Below are 22706 nucleotides of genomic sequence, written 5' to 3'. Positions count from 1 at the left end.
CCCAGAACTTAAAGTATAATAATAATATAAAAACATATATATATATATAGATTTTAGCCAAATAAATAAATGAAAATAATCAGCCGGGTACGGTGGCTCATGTCTATAATCCCAGTACTTTGAGAGGCCAAGGCGGGTGGATCACCTGAAGTCAGGAGTTTGAGAACAGCCTGGCCAACATGGTGAAATCCCATCTCTACTAAAAACACAAAAATTAATCAGGTGTGGTGGCACACAGCTGTAATCCCAGCTACTCGGGAGGCTGAGGCAGGAGAACTGCTTGAACCCAGGAGGTGGAGGTTACAGTGAGCCGAGATAGTGCCACCGCACTCCAGCCTGGGCGACAGAGTGAGACTCCGTCTCAAATACTAATCATCATCATCATCATCATCACACCTCTGGGAAATCTTTCCTGAATAATCATGTTACCTTGTATAAATCTTCATCTCCCACCTAGAACACCTATTGCCTTTAAGTGCTTTCATGTCGGGCGGCTCTGTTAGATTTTGAACTCCAAGGACAAAGACCATGCCTAAAATTATGCCTGACACATAGTTTGTGATTAATGTTTGCTGAATTAAAGTTGCTCTCTCCTATGATTCTACTTCATGATCACCTGTGAGCCTGGATACTGGATAACTAAGTAAATATAATTACATGTATGGTAATTATGAGATTCTCAGTGAGAGAATGAGGGACTGTCCCCATGGGAAAAGCACCCAAGCTTAATATACAGTCTTTGGAATATCAATTCTGGCTCTCTCAGATCTTTGTTGGATTACTTGTTAGCTTTCAACCATGTTCCAGAGCAATGAGATGTTACTACACTTAAAAATATTAAGCAGTCTGTCTATCCATTAAAGCAGAAGCTAGTGAACACTTCTAAATTTAAGCTGGAATCTTAAGAGAACTTTAGGAATGTAAAAACAATGAGCACATAGCATTCATTATCATTGCTATAGGCCCTTCCTAGTCTTTAGCAAAATGTTCTACTGAAGCAGAAAAGTGCTATATAATGATGCTTACAATCTACACTGAAAGGCAGTATAGTACAGTTCTTAAAGGTTCATGACTGCCTGGTTTGCAATTTGACTCTCTTACTCACTAGTAATGCAACCTAGGGCAAGCTGCCGAACTTCTCTGTAACTGTTCTTCATCTATAAGATGGGACTAATAATAGTATTTCTTAAACGGTGCCTGGCCTTTGATAAGCAATAAATAAATGTTATTATTTTTATTTTAATTACTTTGTCAGGAAAAGATCCCAGTCATTTCACAAGTCACCTAATGCCTTTTATATACCAGGACTGGGCTAAATGTAGTGTAATCCACTCTCCCAACCTTTTTTTTTTTTTTTTAAGAAAGAAAAAAGATGTGACTCTCCATACCTTATAAGTCCAGATATCCAACTCAGATAAGAGAGACAGCAGCCCCATCATTGCCTACTCAGGGAAGAGGGTTCTATGGATAATACTGTCAAGAATCGTATTACTCACATCTAACTTTGGACTTATACTGCTCCTCATCTGGTCTTCATCTTTAAATCATGTTTTTGTTTGTTCTGTTATTGTGGAAATAAGTATATACTTACCAACTATAGACCAGGCAAACATCACAATCACCACAAAAAGCCGAACCATGAAGTTTACAGGTCCTGGATCAGCCAAAAGTACCAGCCGGCAAATCAGCATTGCTACTGTCAAGGGAAGTATACAGTAACCCAGTACACAGAGGCTCTGAAAAAAAGATCTTAAAAACAAAATACATTAATAAAGATCATAAATACAGCTGATGGGTGTTATGACACAGCTTATTACACAGATTTCTCTATATAATGGACTGTTTCCTCCTTCTTGGTACATAACATCTACATCCTAACATTAATTATTAAGTACATGCTTTTGGCTGGGTGTGGTGGCTTACGCCTGTAATACCAACACTTTGGGAGGCCAAGGTGGGTGGATCACCTGAGGTCAGGAGTTTGAGACCAGCTTGGCCAACATGGTGAAACCCCATCTCTACTAAAAATGCAAAAAAATTAGCCGGGCATTGTGGCGGGTGCCTGTAATCCCAGCTACTCAGGAGGCTGAGGCAGGAAAATCGCTTGAACCCGGGAGGTGGAGGTTGCAGTGAGCTGAGCTCGTGCCACTGCACTCCAGCCTGGGTGACAGAGCAAGACTCCATCTCAAAAAAAAAAAAAAAAAAAAAATTAAGTACATGCTTTAATTTTCTTTCCCTATACTCTTCCTCCTCTCCTCTCAGATCCCTTAAAAGTCAATCATCTAACACCAGATGATCTGCTCTAGTTCCTACAGATATCTTTCTCTGAACCTCTAAGATGGTGGTTCTTAATCCTTTCTAGTTTATATATACTTGAGAATTTTTATTATACTTGAGAATTTGTTGAAAGCTATGGACCACTTGCCCCCCAAAATGTACATACTCTTCTTACACAAAAAAGTCTGCCTATGATTTCAGGGCCTGGAGAGGGTATCTGAAGCTTATTAAAGGACCTCAGATAATTTAAGACAATTTAACTCAACAAGGTTATCTCTGTCCAGTAGTAGTGGTTTTAAGAACACTTCTCTTTGGCCCTTATTTAGTTCGATTTTTCTTTTTAAAAAAATATCAGGCCAGGTATGGTGACTCATGCCTGTAATCCCAGCATTTTGGGAGGCCAAGGTGGGAGGATCACTTGAACCCAGGAGTTCAAAACCAGCCTAGGCAATACAGTGGGACCCCACCTCTACAAAAAAAAATTTTTTTTAAATTAGCCAGGCATAGTACCACATGCCTGTAGTCCCAGCTACTCAGGATGCTGGGGCAGGAGGATCCCAGCTACTTGGGACGCTGAGCCTGGGAGATAGAGGCTGCAGTAAGTCATGATCACATCAATGCACTCCAGCCTGGGTGACAGACTGAGACCCTGTCTCAAAAAAAAAAAAAAAAAAAAAAAAAAATCTAACTAGCCTGTCTTCCTTAATCTAAGATATACTACCTGGCAAGGGGGAAAAACAATGCATTTTAATAATACTCACATGTTCCCTCCAAGAAGCTTTGAGTTGAGGGTGATGGTAACTGCACCAAACCAGACAATAACAAACACCTCTGCAAACTGGGGCCCTCCATCTTTTTCACTATCTACAGAGTCTCTTTGCAGCATTCTGAGAAAAGGAAACAGCATAAGAATTGCTTAATCTTTTACTTAGGGCAACACAGTTAAGGCATGGGTTCTCAAACTTTGAATCAGATTGCTGTGCTATAACCTCACCCGAAGATCTGTAATATGTAGGTTGTACTAAAAGGAAAATGACATAAGTATTTGGCAAGGATCCCTTACTGCAAATTCCAAATGCCTCAGGACTGCAAGGTGTGCTCCATTTGACCTTGTTGAATTACTGAAGACCTTTTTTTTTAAGCAGTGGTTATAAACTGAAGGGTCAAATGTACCTCACAGATATGAGGTTTTGGGCTTATATAATATTTAAGATGATTTTGAATTTAAGTTGACATTATTTTATTTCACATAAGAATATGAATTTCTAGATCTTCTTGAAAAAACTATTAGACTTTCTAACACTGAGCCTGCATTCCAACACTGCAACAATTAAATGTAGCTGACATAAGTGCAAAGGGCTTACAGTCACCATATCACTACTGCATGCATTTAGGTTACTACTCTAGCCTTTAGACATATCTGAATTTGCAATTCTTGGGTTAAGCTTTCAGTTGAGATATTTAAAAACGGAAATAGGCCAGGTATGGTGGCTCAGCCTGTAATCTCAGCACTTTGGGAGGCCAAGGCAGGCAGATCGCTTGAGGCCAGGAGTTCGAGACCAGCCTGGGCAACATGACGAAACCCCCGTCTCCACAAAAAATAAATTAGCTGGCCGCGGTGGTACACGCCTATAGTTGTAGCTACTAGGAAGGCTGAGCTGGGAGAATCACTTGAGCCTGGGAGGTTGAGGCTACAGTGAGCTGTAATCACACCACCGACTCCGCCTGGGTAACCGAGTGAGACTGCCTCAAAACAAAATAAAAATAATAAACAAAAATGGAAACGGTCTATAAACCTTTTTAGTTGTTGATTTTTAAAAACATCAAAACATACAGATTATTGCTAAAGGGTTTTGCTTTGGAATTGAGTAGTTGAACAACCACTTAACTATTCTTTCTTTGTCTAAGAATTTTACAGATGTAAACTGTTTTGAATATTTGGACTTGGTGTTATTACCAAGAAAAATAGTAATTGTAAGCTCACAACCTCTTCTTATTAAACAGTATAGAGAAGTCACACTGTAAGTCTTTCTTGCCCTGCTATGCTACTTGGCAGTACGCACAGGCTTTTGTATTCTATGCTATGCATATTCCATTCCGAGTCCTGACAACCAGATGCAAAGAATGGCCAGCACTCATCACTTGTTGCCTGGAATCCCTATTGCTTCAGCATGGTATGATGGAAAGAATATTAACTAGCCTGGAAAGCAAGAGACCCAGATACTGATCCTAATTCTGTCACTAGATATGTCACTTGATGTCCTAGGACTCCAGTTTTCTCTGCAACTAAGTGGGGTTAAACTACGTAATCTATAAGGTTAATCTTTCAAAAATATATATATATGCTCAGGATGTCTAATATAAACCCCTCCATCAAGGCATTAGGCTGCATCCCTTGACATAGTTACTAAAAGCATAAGAAATAGTACTCAACATTATTACCTAAATTAATATATGCTCAATTTAAATTTAAAAAATTAGAGAAGTCAGCAAGAAACTTAGTGAATTTAGACCCACAAAGGGTTAAGCCTGGAAAGGACCCTCAACCATCTCCCTTTACAGATATGGAAGAGGAGACCCAGAGTGACTAGGTGGGAAGAGATGTGTAATGAACCCTAGAGGTACAGAGTAGGTAGTGAGGAAACCTGAGGTTGAATCTCAGGTCTACCACTGATTATGTGATCTTGGTTAAATCCTCAACCTTTGTGAACCTGAGCTTATTTGTCAAAAAAAAAAAAAGAAAAGAAAATAATTTTAATTCTTGCTATGTGGCTAAAGTAAGAGAAAGTATTTCAAAGTTTTCTGCAAACTGGGAAAAATTATACAAACATTGGTTATTAGTAGCCCAAAGTCGCATAGCTAGCTGACAGTAGAGTCAGAATGCGAACTCCGAACTGAATTCCAGGGCAGTATTTTTTCCCACTCTATCAATGGTTATATTCCTCTCTCTAGTGTAACCTTTCTCTCCTTCCTCTGTCCTCTTCCTTTCATACAACGTGTATGGAAAAGTACAATGCTCTGAAACCCGATCTTGCTTTTCACTACTACTTCTGATTTATTCTCATTCTCATTCATATTTTTAGTAAGATTACAGAGAATCACGTTTACAAACAAAGGGTGCTTAAACCTTAATTCACTTAGTTTAATAACGGGGAGGAACAAGAGACTAAATAAGTAAATAAATATTTGTTGAACAGACATGGCTAAAACAGACTAAAAGGTCATTGGTTAAGGAAGGTGAGCCTAATTTCATCATTTTTTAATTGATTTGGAAAGTGACGTTAGAGGCTGAAATACCTAAGGAGTGCAACATGTCCAACAAGTCATACAAGTCCTAAATTAAATATTCAATCAAAATCCCCCACAATTTTGAAAATCCACAAAAAAGTCTAGTCTAGCTCAAAGGACAAAGAAAGAAAATGCAAGTACTTACAATGCGAGTGTCACACAAAGGATCAAAGGGCCCCACAAATCCCCTACGAGACAAGAAAAGACAGAAGCAAAGGTAATATTTTCTATCTTTATTCCAATATCTACCTCTCTCCCTCCTGGAATTCAGACATCAAGGATCTCTTTTCCTGCCTAAGCCTTCCTACCTCTCCTCTCCCACTACCTGCCCTCCCTGTCCCCTAATCCTGAATGCACTTCTTTACATAGACTTTAAGTTTTGTTTACTTCATATCCCACAAATCACCCTTCCCTCCTCCCCATCTACTAAGCCACATACTGGCATCCTATAATTAAAGACCAATGGACAAACAATCAGAAGACCTAGGTTCCCTACCCCATACTCTTAAGAAAAAAGACTATAGCCAAGGCACTTTACCGATCAGAGACTGCATTAGACAAGGCAAGTATAATCATGCTCAGTTCACAAATACAAAAAATGAAGCTGAGAAGGAAATGACTTGCCTAGTTTTATATGTGGAGATGGGACCAGAACCTAGGGCTACTGATTTTTTTTTTTTTTTTTTTTTTTTTTTTGAGATGGAGTTTGGCTTTTGTTGCCCAGGCTAGAGTGCAATGGCGCAATCTCAGCTCATAGCATCCTCTGCCTCCTGGGTTCAAGCGATTCTCCTGCCTCAGCCTCCCGAGTAGCTGGAATTACAGGCACCCGCCACCATACTTGGCTAATTTTTGTGTTTTTAGTAGAAACAGGGTTTCACCATGTTGGCTAGGATGGTTTTGAACTCCTGACCTCAGGTGATCCGCCTACCTTGGCCTCCCAAAGTGCTGGGGTTACAGACGTGAGCCACCGCACCTGGCCTGATTCTTTTTTTTTTTTTGAGACAGGGCCTCACTCTGTTGCCCAGGCTAGAATGCAGTGGTGCGATCGTGGCTCACTGCAGCCTTAACCTCCCAGGCTCAGGTGATCCTCCTACCTCAGCCTCCTGAGTAGTTGGGACTACAGGCACATGCTACCACACCCAGCTAATTTGTATTTTTTGTAAAGATGGAGTTTCGCCGTGTTGCCCAGGCTAGTCTTAAACTCCTGGCCTCAAGTGATCCACTCGCCTCAGCCTCGCAAAGTGCTGGGATTACAGGCATGAGCCACAACACCCGGCCTGGTCTTTTGATTCTTAGACCAAAGTTGTTGCCACTCTGTCGTACTGCTTCCCTTTTATAATTAGTATACTGAATTAATATAGAGTTGCTGTTCTTCTAGGTAAAAAAACAGCCCAGTATTGGTAATTTCACAAGGTTAAACTTTAGCAAATAACATATGAAAGCTTTCTGAAAACTGCAAAAGGCTATGAAGGCTCTGCCAGCATCAGGTCTAGCAAACATGGTCCTCAATCAAAAGCTGCAGGCTGGGTGCGGTGGCTCATGCTTGTAATCATAGCACTTTGGGAGGCTGAGGCGGGTAGATGGCCTCAGCTCAGGAGTTTGAGACCTGCCTGGGCAACATGATGAAATCCCATCTCTATTAAATACAAAATATTCACTGGGCATGGTGGCACGTGCCTGTAATCCCAGCTACTCGGGAGGCTGAGGCATGGGAATTGCTTGAACCCAGGTGGCAGAGGTTGCAGTGAGCCAAGATCGTGCCACTGCACTCCAGCCTGGGTGACAGTGCAAGACTCCGTCTCCAAAACAAACAAACCAACAAAAACAGCTACCGAGTGATTTGGTCAGGTTCGGTAGCTCATGCCTATAATCCCAGCACTTTGGGAAGCTGAGGCGGGAAGACCACTTAAGGTCAGGAGTTTGAGACGAGCCTGGCCAACATGGTGAAACCCCGTCTCTAACTAAAAATACAAAAAAATAAGCCAGTTGTGGTGGCACATACCAGTTATCTCAGCTACTCGGGAGGCTGAGGCAGGAGAATCACTCAAACCCAGGAGGCAGAGGTTGCAGTGAGCCAAGATCACAACCTCTACTCACTACACTCCAGCCTGGGTGACAGAGCAAGACTCTGTCTCAAAAAAACAAACAAAATAAGCTTCTGAGTGATTTGTATGCCAACAGTTCAGTAGCACACAGCTTAGAGCACAATTACCTTCCTCAATTCATTCCAAAAAGGCACATATCCCACATCTAACCTTAACCTCACATGTATATAACCTTACCCAAGAGACGTACGCAAAGTTATATACTTAATATTATTTATTTTTTAATTATATAAGTAATTTTGACACCATTGTGGAAAGTTTGGAAAAGACATAAAAAACCATAATCCTACCACTTCTAATAAAACTGCTGCTAATTTCATTAATTTCTTTTTTAATTGCTCAACTTAAAAACTGAATTCAAGTGTACTGTCATGTGCCACATAATGACATTTTGGTCAATGACAGTGGTCCCATAAGATTATAATGGAGCTAAAAAATTCCTATCACCTAGTGACATCCAGTACAACACATTACTCACGTGTCTGTGGTGATGCTGGTATAAACAAACCTACTATGTTGCCAGTCATATAAAAATATAGCACAATTATGTACACTACATAATACTCTACTTGATAGTGATAAAAAATGACTATGCTACTGTGGTTTAAGCGTTTACTATGCTATACTTTTCATTGTTACGTTGAAGCATACTTCTACCTAAAAAGTTCAGCCTGAGTAACAGAGCAAGACCCTGTCTCTAAAAACACGTGTTTGTTTGTTTGTTTGTTTTTTCTTTGTTTGCTTTGTTTTGAGACAGAGTTTCCCTCTTTTCACCCAGGCTGGAGTGCAATGGCACAATCTTGGCTCACTGCAACCTCCACCTCCCGGGTTCAAGCGATTCTCCCGCCTCAGCCTCCCGAGTAGCTAGGACTACAGGTGCCTGCCACCACACTCAGCTAATTTTTGTATTTGTAATAGAGACAGGGTTTCACCATGTTGGCCAGGCTGACCTGGAACTCCTGACCTCAGGTGTTCCACCCACCTTGGCCTGCCAAAGTGCTGGGATTAGAAGCGTGAACCATCGTGCCCGGACAAAAAAATTTTTAAAAATTAGCTGGGCATGCTGGCACAGGCTCCAGGCATGGGAGCCTGAGGTGGGAGAATGGCTTGAGCCTAGAAATTTGAGGCCGTAGTGAGCTATAATCACGCCACTACATTCCAGCCTGAGTGACACAGCAAGATCATGTCTCTAAAAAAAGAAAAAAGTTAACCATAACACAGTCTCAGGCAGGTCCTTCGGGAGATATTCCAGAAGAAGGCATTGTTATAATTGAAGATGGCAGTTTCATGCGTGTTCATGCCCCAGAAGACCTTCCAATAGGACAGATAGAGGTGGAGGACAATTGTACTGATGATCCAATTCTGATCCTGTGAAGGCCTAGACCAATGTGTTTGCGTTTGTCTTAGTTTTTAACAAAAAAGTTGAAAAAATAAAACATTGGCTGGGCACAGTGGCTCCTGCCTGTAATCCCAGCACTTTAGGAGGCTGAGGTGGGCAGACTGCTTGAGGCCGGGAGTTTGAGACAAGCCTGGGCAACACAGGGAGACCCCCATCTCTACAAAATATTTAAAAACTAGCCAGGTGTGGTGGCACATGCCTACAGTACCAGCTACTCAGGAGACTGTGGCAGAAGGACTGCTTGAGCCCAGGAGTTTGAGGCTGCAGTGAGCTATGATTATGCCATTGCATCTCAGCCTTGGTAACAGAGTGAGACGCTGTCTGTTTTGACAGAACTCTGATAAAGAAAGCAGTCATCAGACTAAATGATAGGCTTCAAAATGAAACTGTCAATAAAGGTACTAATAATTTGTTAAATGTTTATGGGTATTTACTATTATATTAACATTTAGGCCAGGGGTGGTGGCTCTCGCCTGTAATCCCAGCACTCTGGGAGGCCAAGGCAGGTGGACCATTTCAGGTCAGCAGTTCGAGACCAGCCTGGCCAACATGGCAAAATCCATCTCTACTAACAATACAAAAATTAGCTGGATGTGGTGGCGGGCACCTGTAATCCCAGCTATTCCAGAGGCTGAGGCAGAAGAATCGCTTGAACCCTGGAGGCAGAGGTTGCAGTAAGCTGAGATTGTGCCATTGCACTCCAGCCTGGGCAACAGAGCAAGACTCCATCTCAAAAAACTAACAAACAAAAATTTAAACATTTGCCTTTCCCTTGGAGATCATTAATTCTTTATGTGTCAGCAGCTTCCAAGAATATTATGCAATATATGTAAATATTATAAATTAGCAGCCTCCAGAAATGCATTTTGTAGTAACCACTAGAGCATTTTTAAAAATTTATATGGGCCGGGCGCGGTGGCTCAAGCCTGTAATGCCAGCACTTTGGGAGGCCGAGACGGGTGGATCACGAGGTCAGGAGATTGAGACCATCCTGGCTAACATGGTGAAACCCCGTCTCTACTAAAAATATAAAAAACTAGCCAGGCGAGGTGGCGGGCGCCTGTAGTCCCAGCCACTCGGGAGGCTGAGGCAGGAGAATGGTGTGAACCCGGGAGGCGGAGCTTGCAGTGAGCTGAGATCCGGCCACTGCACTCCAGCCTGGGCGACAGAGCGAGACTCCGTCTCAAAAAAAATAAAAAATAAATTAAAAAAAAATTTATATGTATGCTATATATATATATATATATATATATATATATATATATATATATAATTTTTTTTTTTTTTTGAGACAGGTCTCGCTCTATCACCCAGGCTAGGGTACAGTCATGACTCACTACAGCCTTGATCTCCTGGGCTCAAGCAATCCTCCCACCTCAGCCTCCCAAGTAGCTAGGACTACAGGCATGCGCTATCAGGCTTGGTTAGTTTTTTAATTTTTAGTAGAAATGAGGTCTTGCCATGTTGCCCAGGCTGGTCTCAAACCCCTGAGTTCAAACAATCCTCCTGCTTCAGCCTCCCAAGTGCTGGTATTACACATATGAGCCACCATGCCTGGACACTGTATATTTATTGATGAGGTATATTTATTGATGCGGGCAATATAATAAGCAAAATCTTTCAGTCTCTGAGATTCCAATCTAAATTTTTAATTTCTGCCTGTAATCCTAGCACTTTGGGAGGCTGAGGCAGATGGATCACCTGAGGTCGGGAGTTGGAGACCAGCCTGGCCAACATGGTGAAACCCGTCTCTACTAAAAATACAAAAAAATTAGCTGGGCGTGGTGGCAGGCACCTTTAATCTCAGCTACTCAGGAGGCTGAGGCATGAAAATTACTTGAACCCAGGGGGCGGAGGTTGCAGTGAGCCAAGATCACACCACGGCACTCCAGCCTGGGAGTCAGAGTGAGACTCTGTCTCAAAAAAAATAAAAATAAAAATAAAATAAAATAAATGTTTAATTTCTGCCAGAAGTTTGATTTATATATCATTTACATATTTTTTTCATCCTACAAAATGATGTCAGTTTTATTACCACAGAGCCTTTGCCTTATAAAGTACTTATGATAAGGCACGGTGAGATAGATTAAGCAAACCCTTAAAAACTTCATATACTTACAATCTCTCAAAAGAGTATTACTTTTCCTTGGGTACAAAACATGCATGAATTTTTTCCCAACAGCTTTTAGATCACGCATCTGAAAAACAGAAACAACCTGTTGTATTGTGATGACCAAGGTTGTCAGCAGCCTTACTTAATTTGCTAAAATTTCTTTTATTTCAATCTCCTGTGAACTCTTCATTGAATTTTGCAGATAATTCCAGTTCAACTCCTTCACTACACAAACAAACCAGAGAGGTAGGGTATGCTTTTTCTATTAACTCCTTAAGCCAACTTTTAACACTTTTCCACATCTTTTTTCATCTGTTCTGTTTTGATGTTGAAAACAAATCCATAAAAAAGAAACACAGCCCTCCCAATAGGCTACTTGAAGAAACTAAAACAATTGCACTATAAAAAGCTGCTCTACAAAACACAGTATGTGACATTCAGTTCATAGAAGATGAGGTCTCAAGGGTCAATTAGCCTGCTCTCTAGCTACCACATTCTTTGCAATATATGAAATAAATTTCTAACATTCCCAATTTAATTGGTAAACAAATCCTAGAAGCCAGATTAAAAAAAAAATCACGAAACTGGAGGAAGGGTTCAGTAATACAAATACAACCTCTCAAAGTACCACTGAGCTAATTCTGTTTTAGTTTTTTCACCTAGAACTTTATCCATGTTATTAAACACTTTGTAAACATAATTTTTAATAGTTGTTTAGCATCCCATCACAAAGATATAACATAATTTACCTAACCAATACCTCATCTATGGTTCATTTATTTCTAGCTTTCCCCTATTACAAAGAATGCTATAATAAACATCTTTGTATATTGATACTTTTATGTTGAAAATTTTTGTTTTACATTTTAAAACTTTCCTTATACTATATTTGGAGAAGTATGATAATATATTGGTTTAAAAAGATTTGGACATTTTAAGTTTTTTTTTTTTTTTTTGAGACGGAGTCTCGCTCTGTTGCCCAGGCCAGAGTACAGTGGTGTGATCTCCGCTCACTGCAACCTCCACCTCCCAGGTTCAAGCGATTCTCCTGCCTCAGTCTCCCAAGCAGCTGGGATTACAGGCGTGCGCCACCATGTCCGGCTAATTTTTGTATTTTTAGTAGAGATGGGGTTTCACCATGTGGGTCAGGTTGGTCTTGAACTCCTGAACTCAGGTGATCCGCCCGCCTTGGCCTCCCAAAGGGCTGAGATTACAGGCGCGAGTCACCACACCTTGCGGTTTTAAGATTCTTAATATGCATTATAACCAAACTGCTCTCCAAAAAGGCTGTACCAAATTATTCTCTAGAATAAAATATTAAACTTCAGTATATAAAACATATTCAAAACCAGTGAACCAAATGAAAATATTGCAAAGTACTATCAGTTACTTAGTCCCAGGATACTGAACAGAAGTTCTCTCAACTAGTCTAACTTACGATTGTATTGCGAACAGATTCATTTAATGTGGAGCTGTCAAACTCCCGGATGCGAGATTTCATAGGAATGGTGATTTCTCCTTCTACGGGGATGTCTTGTGAGATGGATATATCTGAAAGGCCTGCAAACTGAGAGGAGTCATGGGAAAAAAAGTAAGCCTGTAATAAACTGTAGCATTCCTCATATATATCATCATTTCCTAGAGAGTTGGGACCATGTATTTTGTAGGGTTTTACATAGGAAAGTAGGTGTTAGCTCAACAGACATTACACAATGCAGTTAACAATAATTCTCAAATTTATTTCTTTAAAGATTAAACATAATGAAAAAACTAAAGTAAATGTCATAGACACCTTCTTGCCCACCAACATTTAGCATAAAATCTTCACATGGCACAAGCTAGCAAAATTGAGATAATAATTGTAAAGTTATTAAAAAGTGACCTTTTAGCAATCACTGTCTTAGAATGGCTGCATTTCTGTTGCACTTCTGCTCCCTAGCAGGCTCTAGTGGCCTCTGCTGGCTAAAAATGAGCATTACATGAACCATAAAGGCAAGTGGGAGGAAAAGGGAAATAGCAAAATATACCTTGATTACACTCTTTATAGGTTACCTGGCAATCACAGAGCAAATACAATTTTCAAAGTGAATAAGGAATGTGAACTTTTAAATTCATACTCATCTGCTAAATTTTATTACAACCGAAACTCGAATCTACAAATTCCTAAGAAAATAGAGGCAATGCCTTCTCATACAGTTTTTGGACCAGTAGGCACAATTTTTAGTGGGCAACAGTTGCAGATAGAGGAAACACAAGACAGTATACTGCAATTTTAGAAAGAATGAGGATGTTCACAGAATTTGTAAAGGGTTGGGTGCGGTGGCTCATGCCTGTAATCCCAGCACTTTGGGAGGCCAAGGTGAGCAGATCACCTGAGGTCGGGAATTTGAGACCAGCCTGACCAACATGGAGAAATCCCATCTCTACTAAAAATACAAAATTAGCTGGGCATGGTGGCGCATGCCTGTAATCCAAGCTACTCGGGAGGCTGAGGCAGGAGAATCGCTTGAACCCAGGAGGTGAAGGTTGCGGTGAGCCGAGATCACACCATTGCACTCCAGCCTGGGCACCAAGAACAAAACTCCGTCATAAATAAATAAATAAATAAATAAATAAAATGAAATAAAATAAATTTCTTAACCACATTCATATTTCTTAACTATAAGAAACATTCCATAGAATTTTTTTTTAAGGTTTCCTATAGAGGAAAGAAAGGAATAGGATAGAGCAGACAGGGAGAGAAACTAGGCTTTTTTCAATACATATTGTTCGTATAAATGACTTGCAATCATATAAACAGTTCACACAATTATGAAACAAAATTAAAATTTGAAGGAAGCAATCCCTGAAACTGAGAGAAAAATTAAACCAATGAAACTACCGCGTACTGAAATAAACACACAACCACAAAGACAGCACCTATTTCAAGTGACTATATAACACTGTAATTTGACTTCTGACTAAGATCTAGGAAGCTGGAAAGACCATTCCCCAAGGAGAACAATGAGAAAAGGCTAGATACTTTACTTTATCATAACTTTCCCTGAATTCATCTGAGACCTGAGTTGTAGGGAGACCAAGTAGCCTGGATGAAATCTAAAGAACGCCAGGTGCTTCCACGAAGAGACATCAGCAGTGGCTCAACGGTAGCAAAGCATGAGGAGAAGACAATGCTGCACACCACACCACACAGATGGGTGAGAATTCCACCAAAATTTTAAATAAATTGCTAAAGTCCAAGTATGGACTAGCACAAGAGTACAGAACCCCTAGAAGCAACAGACTCAAGGGGAGTTCACACCCTCTTGCAGGCTCTTCTCTAGAAAAAAGCCCCTAGAGAGAAAGAGCCTTAAAGCCACTTGGACAAAAACAAGTTGCTTTCAGAACACAGGCAACAACTCACTGAAGCTGGTGAAAGGGAAAAGGAAAAGCTCTCTACTACTAAGGGATGGACAAGAAACCATCCTGGGCCCAGACCGTTAAGAGTTTCCTTCAGCTAGGAGGGGGACAGGATCACTAAGAAAGTGCCACCCAGGAGACCCAGGGACACACGGTATGCCTAAGGCAGAGACTAGACTATGACAACAAAGAATCCCCTTTCCCTGGCCCCTATCACCAGGCTAGCAAGTATGGAGCAATAAACAACAGCAGTCTACTGCTGGAGGAAGGGCTAGAGCTTAGAAAGAGACTCACCATGAGATGCAAGGGCAAAGACAGAAGCTGAGTATAGAACATGAACATTAATAAAAACATTGGGGCTGGGTGCAGTGGCTCATGCCTGTAATCCCAACACTGGGAGGCTGAGGTAGGAGAATTGCTTGAGGCCAGGAGTTTGAGACTAGTCTGGGTAATATAGTGAGACCCCCATCTCTACAAAAAAATGTTTTTAAAAAATTAGTTGGGCATGGTGGCATGCAACTGTGGTCCCAGCTACTGAGGAGGCTAAAGTGGGAGGATCACTTGAGCCCAGGAGGTCAAGGCTGCAGTAAGCTATGATCACGCCATTGCACTCCAGCCTGGGTAACAGAGTGAGACGCTGTCTCAAAAAAAACCAAACCAAAACAACAACAAAAAACAAAACACTGGGACAACATAGCACCCCTACCCCTAAACACAAGGTAACAGCAGAGGAATCTGAAGCTGGTGATGCACTGAAGGTACCCATAGCAACAACGAAAAAAGAACAAATGAAGCTCAACTCCTGACTAGACTGACTTAACCCCTACTGACTGACAACTCAGTAGCAGAGGTGTGCCACTTCTGGCAGTGTATACATGATGTCTAGCGTTCAATATCAATAACAAATTATCTCCCCCATATTCACATGAAAAAACAACCCACTATGAGACAAAGCAATCAACAAAACCAGACTCTGAGATGACCAAGATGTTAGAATTATCAGAAAAGAAATTTAAGATTACTATGTTTAATATGCAAAAGGCTCTAGTAGAAAAGGTACATGCATGAATGGTGATGAATTTCTGCAAAGAGATGGAAACTGTAAGAATCAGATGGCAATGCGAGAAATACATGAACATAGTAACAGATGAAGGATGCCTTTGCCAGCCTTATCAGTTAACTCAATACCAAAGATTTCAGAGCTAGGTCAGTCAAAATTATCCAAACTAAAACAAAAAGAGAAGAGTAAAAGAACAAAAGATAAAAGAATAGAGTATGTAGGAACTATGGGAAAACATTAAATGGTCTTATTATGTAAATAATTGGAATCCCAGAAGAATAGAAAGATAACGGCTCTGAAGAGATATAGGCCAACTGCAGTGGCTGACGCCTGTAATCCTAGCACTTTGGTAGGCCGAGGCAGACAGAATGCTTGAGCCCACGAATTCCAGACCAGCCTGGGCAACATGGTGAAACTCCATCTCTACAAAAAAATATTTAAAAATTAGGCCGGGCGCGGTGGCTCAAGCCTGTAATCCCAGCACTTTGGGAGGCCGAGACGGGCGGATCACGAGGTCAGGAGAGCGAGACCATCCTGGCTAACACGATGAAACCCCGTCTCTACTAAAAAATACAAAAAACTAGCCGGGCGCGGTGGCGGGCGCCTGTAGTCCCAGCTACTCGGGAGGCTGAGGCAGGAGAATGGCGTAAACCCGGGAGGCGGAGCTTGCAGTGAGCTGAGATCCGGCCACTGCACTCCAGCCTGGGCGACAGAGCGAGACTCCGTCTCAAAAAAAAAAAAAAAAAAAAAAAAAAAAAAAAAAAAATTAGCCAGGAGTGGTGGCACACACCTGTAGTCCCAGTTACTTGGGAGGCTATGGTGGGAGGATCACCTGAGCCCAGGAGTTCAAGGCTTGCAGAGCCCAAGATCATGCCACTGAACTCGAGACTCTGTCTCAAAAAAAAAAAAAAAAAGAATAGCTGAAAATTTTCCAAAAATAATGAGATATGAAAGGACAGATGCAAGCTTAAGAGAACCCCAATCAAGATGAATACCAAACTACAAAATGAAAAAATCCACAAACCTAGACACAAACTACTGAAAACCAAAGAAAGAGAAAATCTTGAAAGTAGCCAAAGAGAAAGGCATTGCATTCATAGGAACAAAGATAAGAATTATAATAAAAGGCCGGGCATGGTGGCTCACACCTGTAATCCCAGCATTTTGGGAGGCTGAGGTAGGCAGATCACCTGAGGTCAGGAGTTCAAGACCAGCCTGGCCAACATGGTGAAATCCCATCTCTACTAAAAATACATAAAAATTAGCTGGGCATGGTGGCAGGTGCCTGTAATCCCTGCTACTTGGGAGGCTGAGACAGGAGAATCACTTGAACTCGGCAGGCGGAGGTTGCAGTGAGCCAAGATCATGCCACTGCACTCCAGCTTAAGTGACAGGGTAGGACTCCACCGCAAAAAAAAAAAAAAAAAAAAAAAAATAGGCATCTCTAACAAAATATAAACAAACAAATAAAGAAAGACATCTCACCAGAAACTATGCAAACCAAAAGAAAATGGAGGGACACTTCTGGAGGGCTAAAAGAATAAAACTATTAACACAGAATTCTAAACCCAGCAATACCTATTAAAAACAAAGGCAAAGTAAAAACGTTTTTCAGACAAGCAAAAGCTAAAATATATTCTACAAGAAATGCTAAAGGAAGTTCTTCAGAAAGAAGGAATATGATATCAGAAGGAAACTTGGATTTACATAAATAAATGATCTCCTAAAGTGGTTAAAATGAAGGCAAATATGACATTTCTTCCTATTTTTAATTATTCTAAAAGATAATTGCCTAAAGCAGGGGTCACCAACTTTCTGTAAAGGGTCAAACAGTAAATATTTCAGGTTTTAAGAGCCATATGGTTTCTGCTGCAACTGCTGAACTTTGCATTGTAGCATGAAAGCAGCTAAAGATAACACACAAATAAATAAGTGTAGCTCTGTTCCCAGAAAACTATACTTAGAAAAACAGGCAGTGGGCCAATTTTTAAATTATAAAAATATAATTTAGGAGATAATTGGAAATTTGAACCCTAATAAGATATATTAAGAAATTATTAATTTTTACACGCATTATTATTGTGGTTATGTTCTCTCTAAAAGCAGAATTCTAATTTGGGAACTGTGGCACACCTATAGTTCCAGCTAGTTGGGAGACTGAGGTGAGAGTGTCCCTTGAGGCCAGAAGTTGAAGGCTGTGGGTGCTACGATCATGACTGTGAACAGCCACTGCACTCCAGCCTGGGCAACATAGCAAGATGACAACTCTAAAATAATACAAAATCAGAAAAAAAAAAATCCTTATTTATTTATTTATTTATTTATTTATTTATTCGCAACAAGGTCTTGCTCTGTCATCCAGGTTGGATTGCAGTAACATGATCATAGCTTACAGCAGCCTCAATCTCCCAGGCTCAAGCAATTGTCCCATCTCAGCCTTTCAAGTAGCTGGGACTGTAAGTGGTGCCACCACACCAGGCTAGTTTTTAAATTTTTGGTAGAGACAGGGTTTTGTCATGTTGCCCAGGTTGATCTCGAACCTCTGGGCTCAAGCAATCTGCCCATCTCGGCCTCCCAAAGTGCTGGGATTACAGGTATGAGCCACCGTGCCCAGCCAGAATCCTTATCTTTTAGAGGATACATACCACATATTTACTAATGTAATGATGCCTGAGATTTGCCTCAAAATAATACAGAAAGTAGGTAGGGCTGTAGAAGAAAGAAGATTCATCGTAAGTAGATAATTGTTGAAGGTGTATATGGGGATCCAATTTACCTTTTTTTTTTTTTTTGAAATGGAGTCTCACTCTGTTGCCCAGGCTAGAGTGCAGTGGTGCGATCTCAGCTCACTGCAGCCTCCGCCTACAGGGTTCAAGCAATTCTCCTGCCTCAACTGCCTTAGTAGCTGGGACTACAGGTGCACACTACCATGCAAGCTATTTCTTCTTTTTTTTGTATTTTTAGTAGAGATAGGGTTTCACCATGTTGGCCAGGCTGGTCTCAAACTCCTGGCCTCAAGTGATCTGTCCACCTCAGCCTCCCAAAGTGTTGGGATTACAGGCATGAGCCACTGCACCCAGCCTGGATCCCGATTTAAACAAACACCAAAAAGGACTTTATCTTTTTAGAAAATTGCGAGGTGAACGGATAGTTTTGTTATGTATGATAACAAAGAAAACGTCCTTACCTGTTAGAGAAACATAGTGAAGTATTTACAGATGAAGATGATATGTCTGGGCTTTGCTTTGAAATACTCAGAAAAGATTATGAAAGATAAGAAAAGACTGAAGAACCATTACAGATTGGAAGAAATGAAGGAAAAATAACAACTAAATGCAATGCGGGATCCTAGATAAGATCTTGGAACAAAAAAAGCCATTAGTGGAAAACCTGCTAAAATTCAAACATGGTCTATAGGTAATGGTGTTTTGCCAATGTTAATTTCTTGGTTCTGATCAGTGTACTATGCTTATATACAATGTTAGCATTAGAGGAATCTGGGCGAAGGGAATACAGGCACTCTCTCTACTATTTTTGCACTTTTCTATATGTCTAAAATTAGTTTTAAATAAAAAGACTGAAAAAACATATGGTGAGACCAATAAAATAATAGCAGAATGTTGATAGGTACATGAGGTTCATTATACTACTTTTCATTTTATTTATACATTTGAAAGCTTCTATAATAAAATTTAAAAATATATTGCTCCCTTGTTTCTGCTATTCTCTCAAACTACTCCCCTTCTTCTCTTGCTTGATCACACTTTTCACTTTCCCATTTAATCCTCTGTAATCTGGCAGTGGCCTTCTCACCACTTCACTGACATTGTGCTCTCTGATAGTAGCCTCACATAATCAAGAAATACAAGGATCTTCATTCAATCCTCATCCTCTTTTAATACTCTGCAGCATGTAATGCGTAAACCAACCCATTTTGTTTGTTTTGAGACGAAGTCTCGCCCTGTCACCCAGCTGGAATGTAGTGGCATGATCTCAGCTCACTGCAACCTCCGTTTCCTGGGTTCAAGCGATTCTCTCGTCTCAGCCTCCCAAGTAGTTGGGATTACAGGCACACACCACCACGTCCGGGTAATTTTTGTATTTTTAGTAGAGACAGGGTTTTGCCATGTTGGCCAGGCTGGTCTCAAACTACTGACCTCAAGTGATCTGCCCGCCTTGACCTCACAAAGTGCTGGGATTACAGATGCGAGTCACCGCACCCAGCCAAAACCAACACTTTTTGAAGCCATATTTTCTCTTCACTACTATAACACTGCCCTTTCAAGTGCCAGGATTGCTTGTTTTCAGTTTCCCTGTTGCCTGCTACTGCTAGGAGAAGCAGGGTAGTACAGTAGAAAAAAACAGGCTTTAAAGTCAAACAGGGATCTCACATGGAAACAACACTGCTATAAAAATAAATAACACCTGTACAGCACCTAGCACATACCCAATGCTCAACATGGTATTTGGAGAATACTGATTAAGAGTGCAGGCCAAATAGCCTGAGTTCAAATCCCAGCTCCATCATGTACTATCCATGTGACAATGAGCAGGTTACTTAGCCTCTCTGTGCTTCAGTTTCCTCCTCTGTAAAATTGAGATAATGGTACCATCATCACAGGGTTATTGTGAGGAAGAAATGTATTAATACAGGAACACAATAGGGGCTGGATACATGTTAGCTCAAGTTCAAGATTCCCATGGAGTCAATTCCAGTTCTGTCACTATGGTATAATAAAGAATTTAGCTGGCCTTTGTCCCCTGTTCTTGAGAGTTAGCCTCTAAACTTAGAATTTCCGGAATGATAGAGGAGTATTTTTGATATTCACAGGGGCTCTGGTAGTTTATGCTAACAGGTGAGTCATAGTAGACCCTTATGTAGTTTGTGCTCTGGAGATGACTCAGGATGGGGGCTAACCACGTCAGAAACACCGCGCATATAACTAGAGGTCTGGGGCTTTAAGTCACAACATATAAGCCCAAACTTTGGGGAGTGGTGGGACCCTGAAGACTGAGTTCTATTATCCGAGCAATGATCCAATTAACCATGCCTACATAATGAAACCCCAATAAAAACTATAGACACATGAGTGAACTTCCCTGATTGGCAATACTCTGCATATTGTCACATACCAGCAAACCAGGAGGGTAACATGTCCTGAATCCACAGGGACAAGACAAGGAATCTTTGTGTTTGGGACTCTGTCAGACCTCGCCCTGTGTATCTCTCTCTTTTGCACATTTGGATTTGTATCCCTTTGCTATAATAAAATTGTAATTTTAAGTAGAGTGCTGCTCTGAGTTCTATGAGTCATTCTAGTGAATTATGAAACCTGAAGGGAGGGCCAGGTGCCATGGCTCACACCTGTAATCCCAGCAATTTGAGAGGCCAAGATGGGTGGATCACTTGAGGTCAGGAGTTCGAGACCAGCTTGGTCAACATGGTGAAACTCCATCTGTACCAAAAATACAAAAGTTAGCTGGGCATGGTGGCATGTGCCTGTAGTCCCAGATACTTGGGAGGCTGAGGCAGAGGCTGCAGTGAGCTGAGATTGTGCCAAAAAAAAAAAAAATCTGAGGGGAACGTGGAAATCCCTGAATTTGTAGCTGCTTGCTCTGAAGTGAGGATTGTCCTGGGAACCCCCAAAATCGTGGCTGGTGTCTGAAGAGCAGTCTTGTAGAGGACTGTGCTTTTAACCTGTGCAGTTTGGCCTAACTCCAGGTAGTTGGTATCAGAAGTCACTGTAGTCACTGAGGTGCCATGTGATCTCCTACTCTCTCCCCTTTATCTCTTCAAGAATTAGCAACAATGTTCCATGAGCTATGGAGTCAGGAACTATGGCCCTCCAGCTCCATGTATAAAAGACAGGACTTCCAGGGCCTCAGCTAATGGACCCTGCTCTCTGTCTAGCCCTCAGCAGGAAAGGCGACTTGGATCCATGCCCCTCCCCTTTCCCATCAGCAGGCAGGCTCTTGCACATATATAGATGTGCTCACAGAAACACACATGCACACTGCTCTGCCTGGCTTGGGCCAGTAAGGGGAACAGGTAGAGGCAGGGCCAAAAACACACAATAAAAACAGGGACTGCAACCCTAAAAAAAAAATAGCTGGGAGCAAATGGGTTATACTACTGACCAAAATCCTGGAAAAAGGAACCAACAAGGGGAAGCATGAAGCCAGAATCAGCTCAAAGAGGCTTGGCTCCCAGGAGTGGATGAAGGAATAGCCAGTGGGCATGGTCTCCAGCCAGCCCTTCACCTGGGGCCAGCTTCCTCACAGCCTGAGATCTTCCAAAGATCCCAGATTGTAGTTTGAGACCAGCCTGGCCAACATGGTGAAACCCCATCTCTACTAAAAATACAAAAATCTTCTGGGCATGGTGGTGCATGCCTGTGATCCCAGCTACTCGGGGAGGCTGAGGCAGGAGAATCACTTGAACCTGGGAGGCAGAGGTTGCAGTGAGCAAAGGTGGCACCATTGCACTCTAGCCCTGGATGACAAGAGCAAAACTCTGTCTCAAAAAAAAAAAAAAAAAAAAAAAGACCCCAGACTGCAGCCATTATTACAGCCTACCTTTTCTTCCTGCCCGCTAAATACAGGCATTACCCAAGATTCTGTCTTTGTAACCCTGTGCAGATGACTCCTAAAGCAACATCTCTAGGCATGACCTCTTCTGAGCCCTGAAGTACAGGTTTTAAAGTCCAATTGCCTGTTGGATATCTATCGAATGGCCTGCCAGTATCGCAAACTAAACATGTCCCAAACTGAATTAATCAACTTTTAAGGCCCTCATCCAGCTAACCCTCCTTGTATATTATCTATTTTTGTTCAGAGTGTCACTATACTCTTGGGTGTCTACAACCATACTCTTCAAAATGTGGTACCGGGAGCAGCAGCAGCAGCATCACCAGGGAGTCTGTTAGAAATGCAAAATCTCGGGCCCTATCTCAAACCAACTGAATCAGAACCTGCAAATTAACAAGATTCCCCAGATGACTGCTAGCACACTAAAGTTTGCAAAATACTGATCTAAGACAAATCCTCCTTCACATACTACAAACC

At 41.3% G+C, this 22706-nt stretch overlaps 1 protein-coding gene across 4 annotated transcripts in view; it reads right to left on the bottom strand.

Annotated features, from left to right (window-relative positions):
• YIPF6 (Yip1 domain family member 6) overlaps window positions 1-22706 on the bottom strand; it is a 78490-nt gene that overhangs the window by 52527 nt on the left and 3257 nt on the right. For all 4 annotated transcript variants that reach the window (XM_045384437.2, XM_005593815.5, XM_005593814.5 and 1 more), the window contains exons 2-6: window positions 12621-12749; window positions 11189-11267; window positions 5711-5753; window positions 3039-3164; window positions 1592-1749 (exon numbers count right to left, since the gene is read on the bottom strand). In XM_045384437.2, the coding sequence (XP_045240372.1) occupies window positions 1592-1749; window positions 3039-3164; window positions 5711-5753; window positions 11189-11267; window positions 12621-12749 (535 nt within the window). The remainder of the gene's footprint in view (window positions 1-1591; window positions 1750-3038; window positions 3165-5710; window positions 5754-11188; window positions 11268-12620; window positions 12750-22706) is intronic.

Source organism: Macaca fascicularis, chromosome X (assembly GCF_037993035.2).
Source record: "Macaca fascicularis isolate 582-1 chromosome X, T2T-MFA8v1.1".
NCBI lineage: Eukaryota > Metazoa > Chordata > Mammalia > Primates > Cercopithecidae > Macaca > Macaca fascicularis.
Note: the sequence above shows the minus strand (reverse complement) of the source record. Positions and strands in the feature narration are given on the sequence as shown.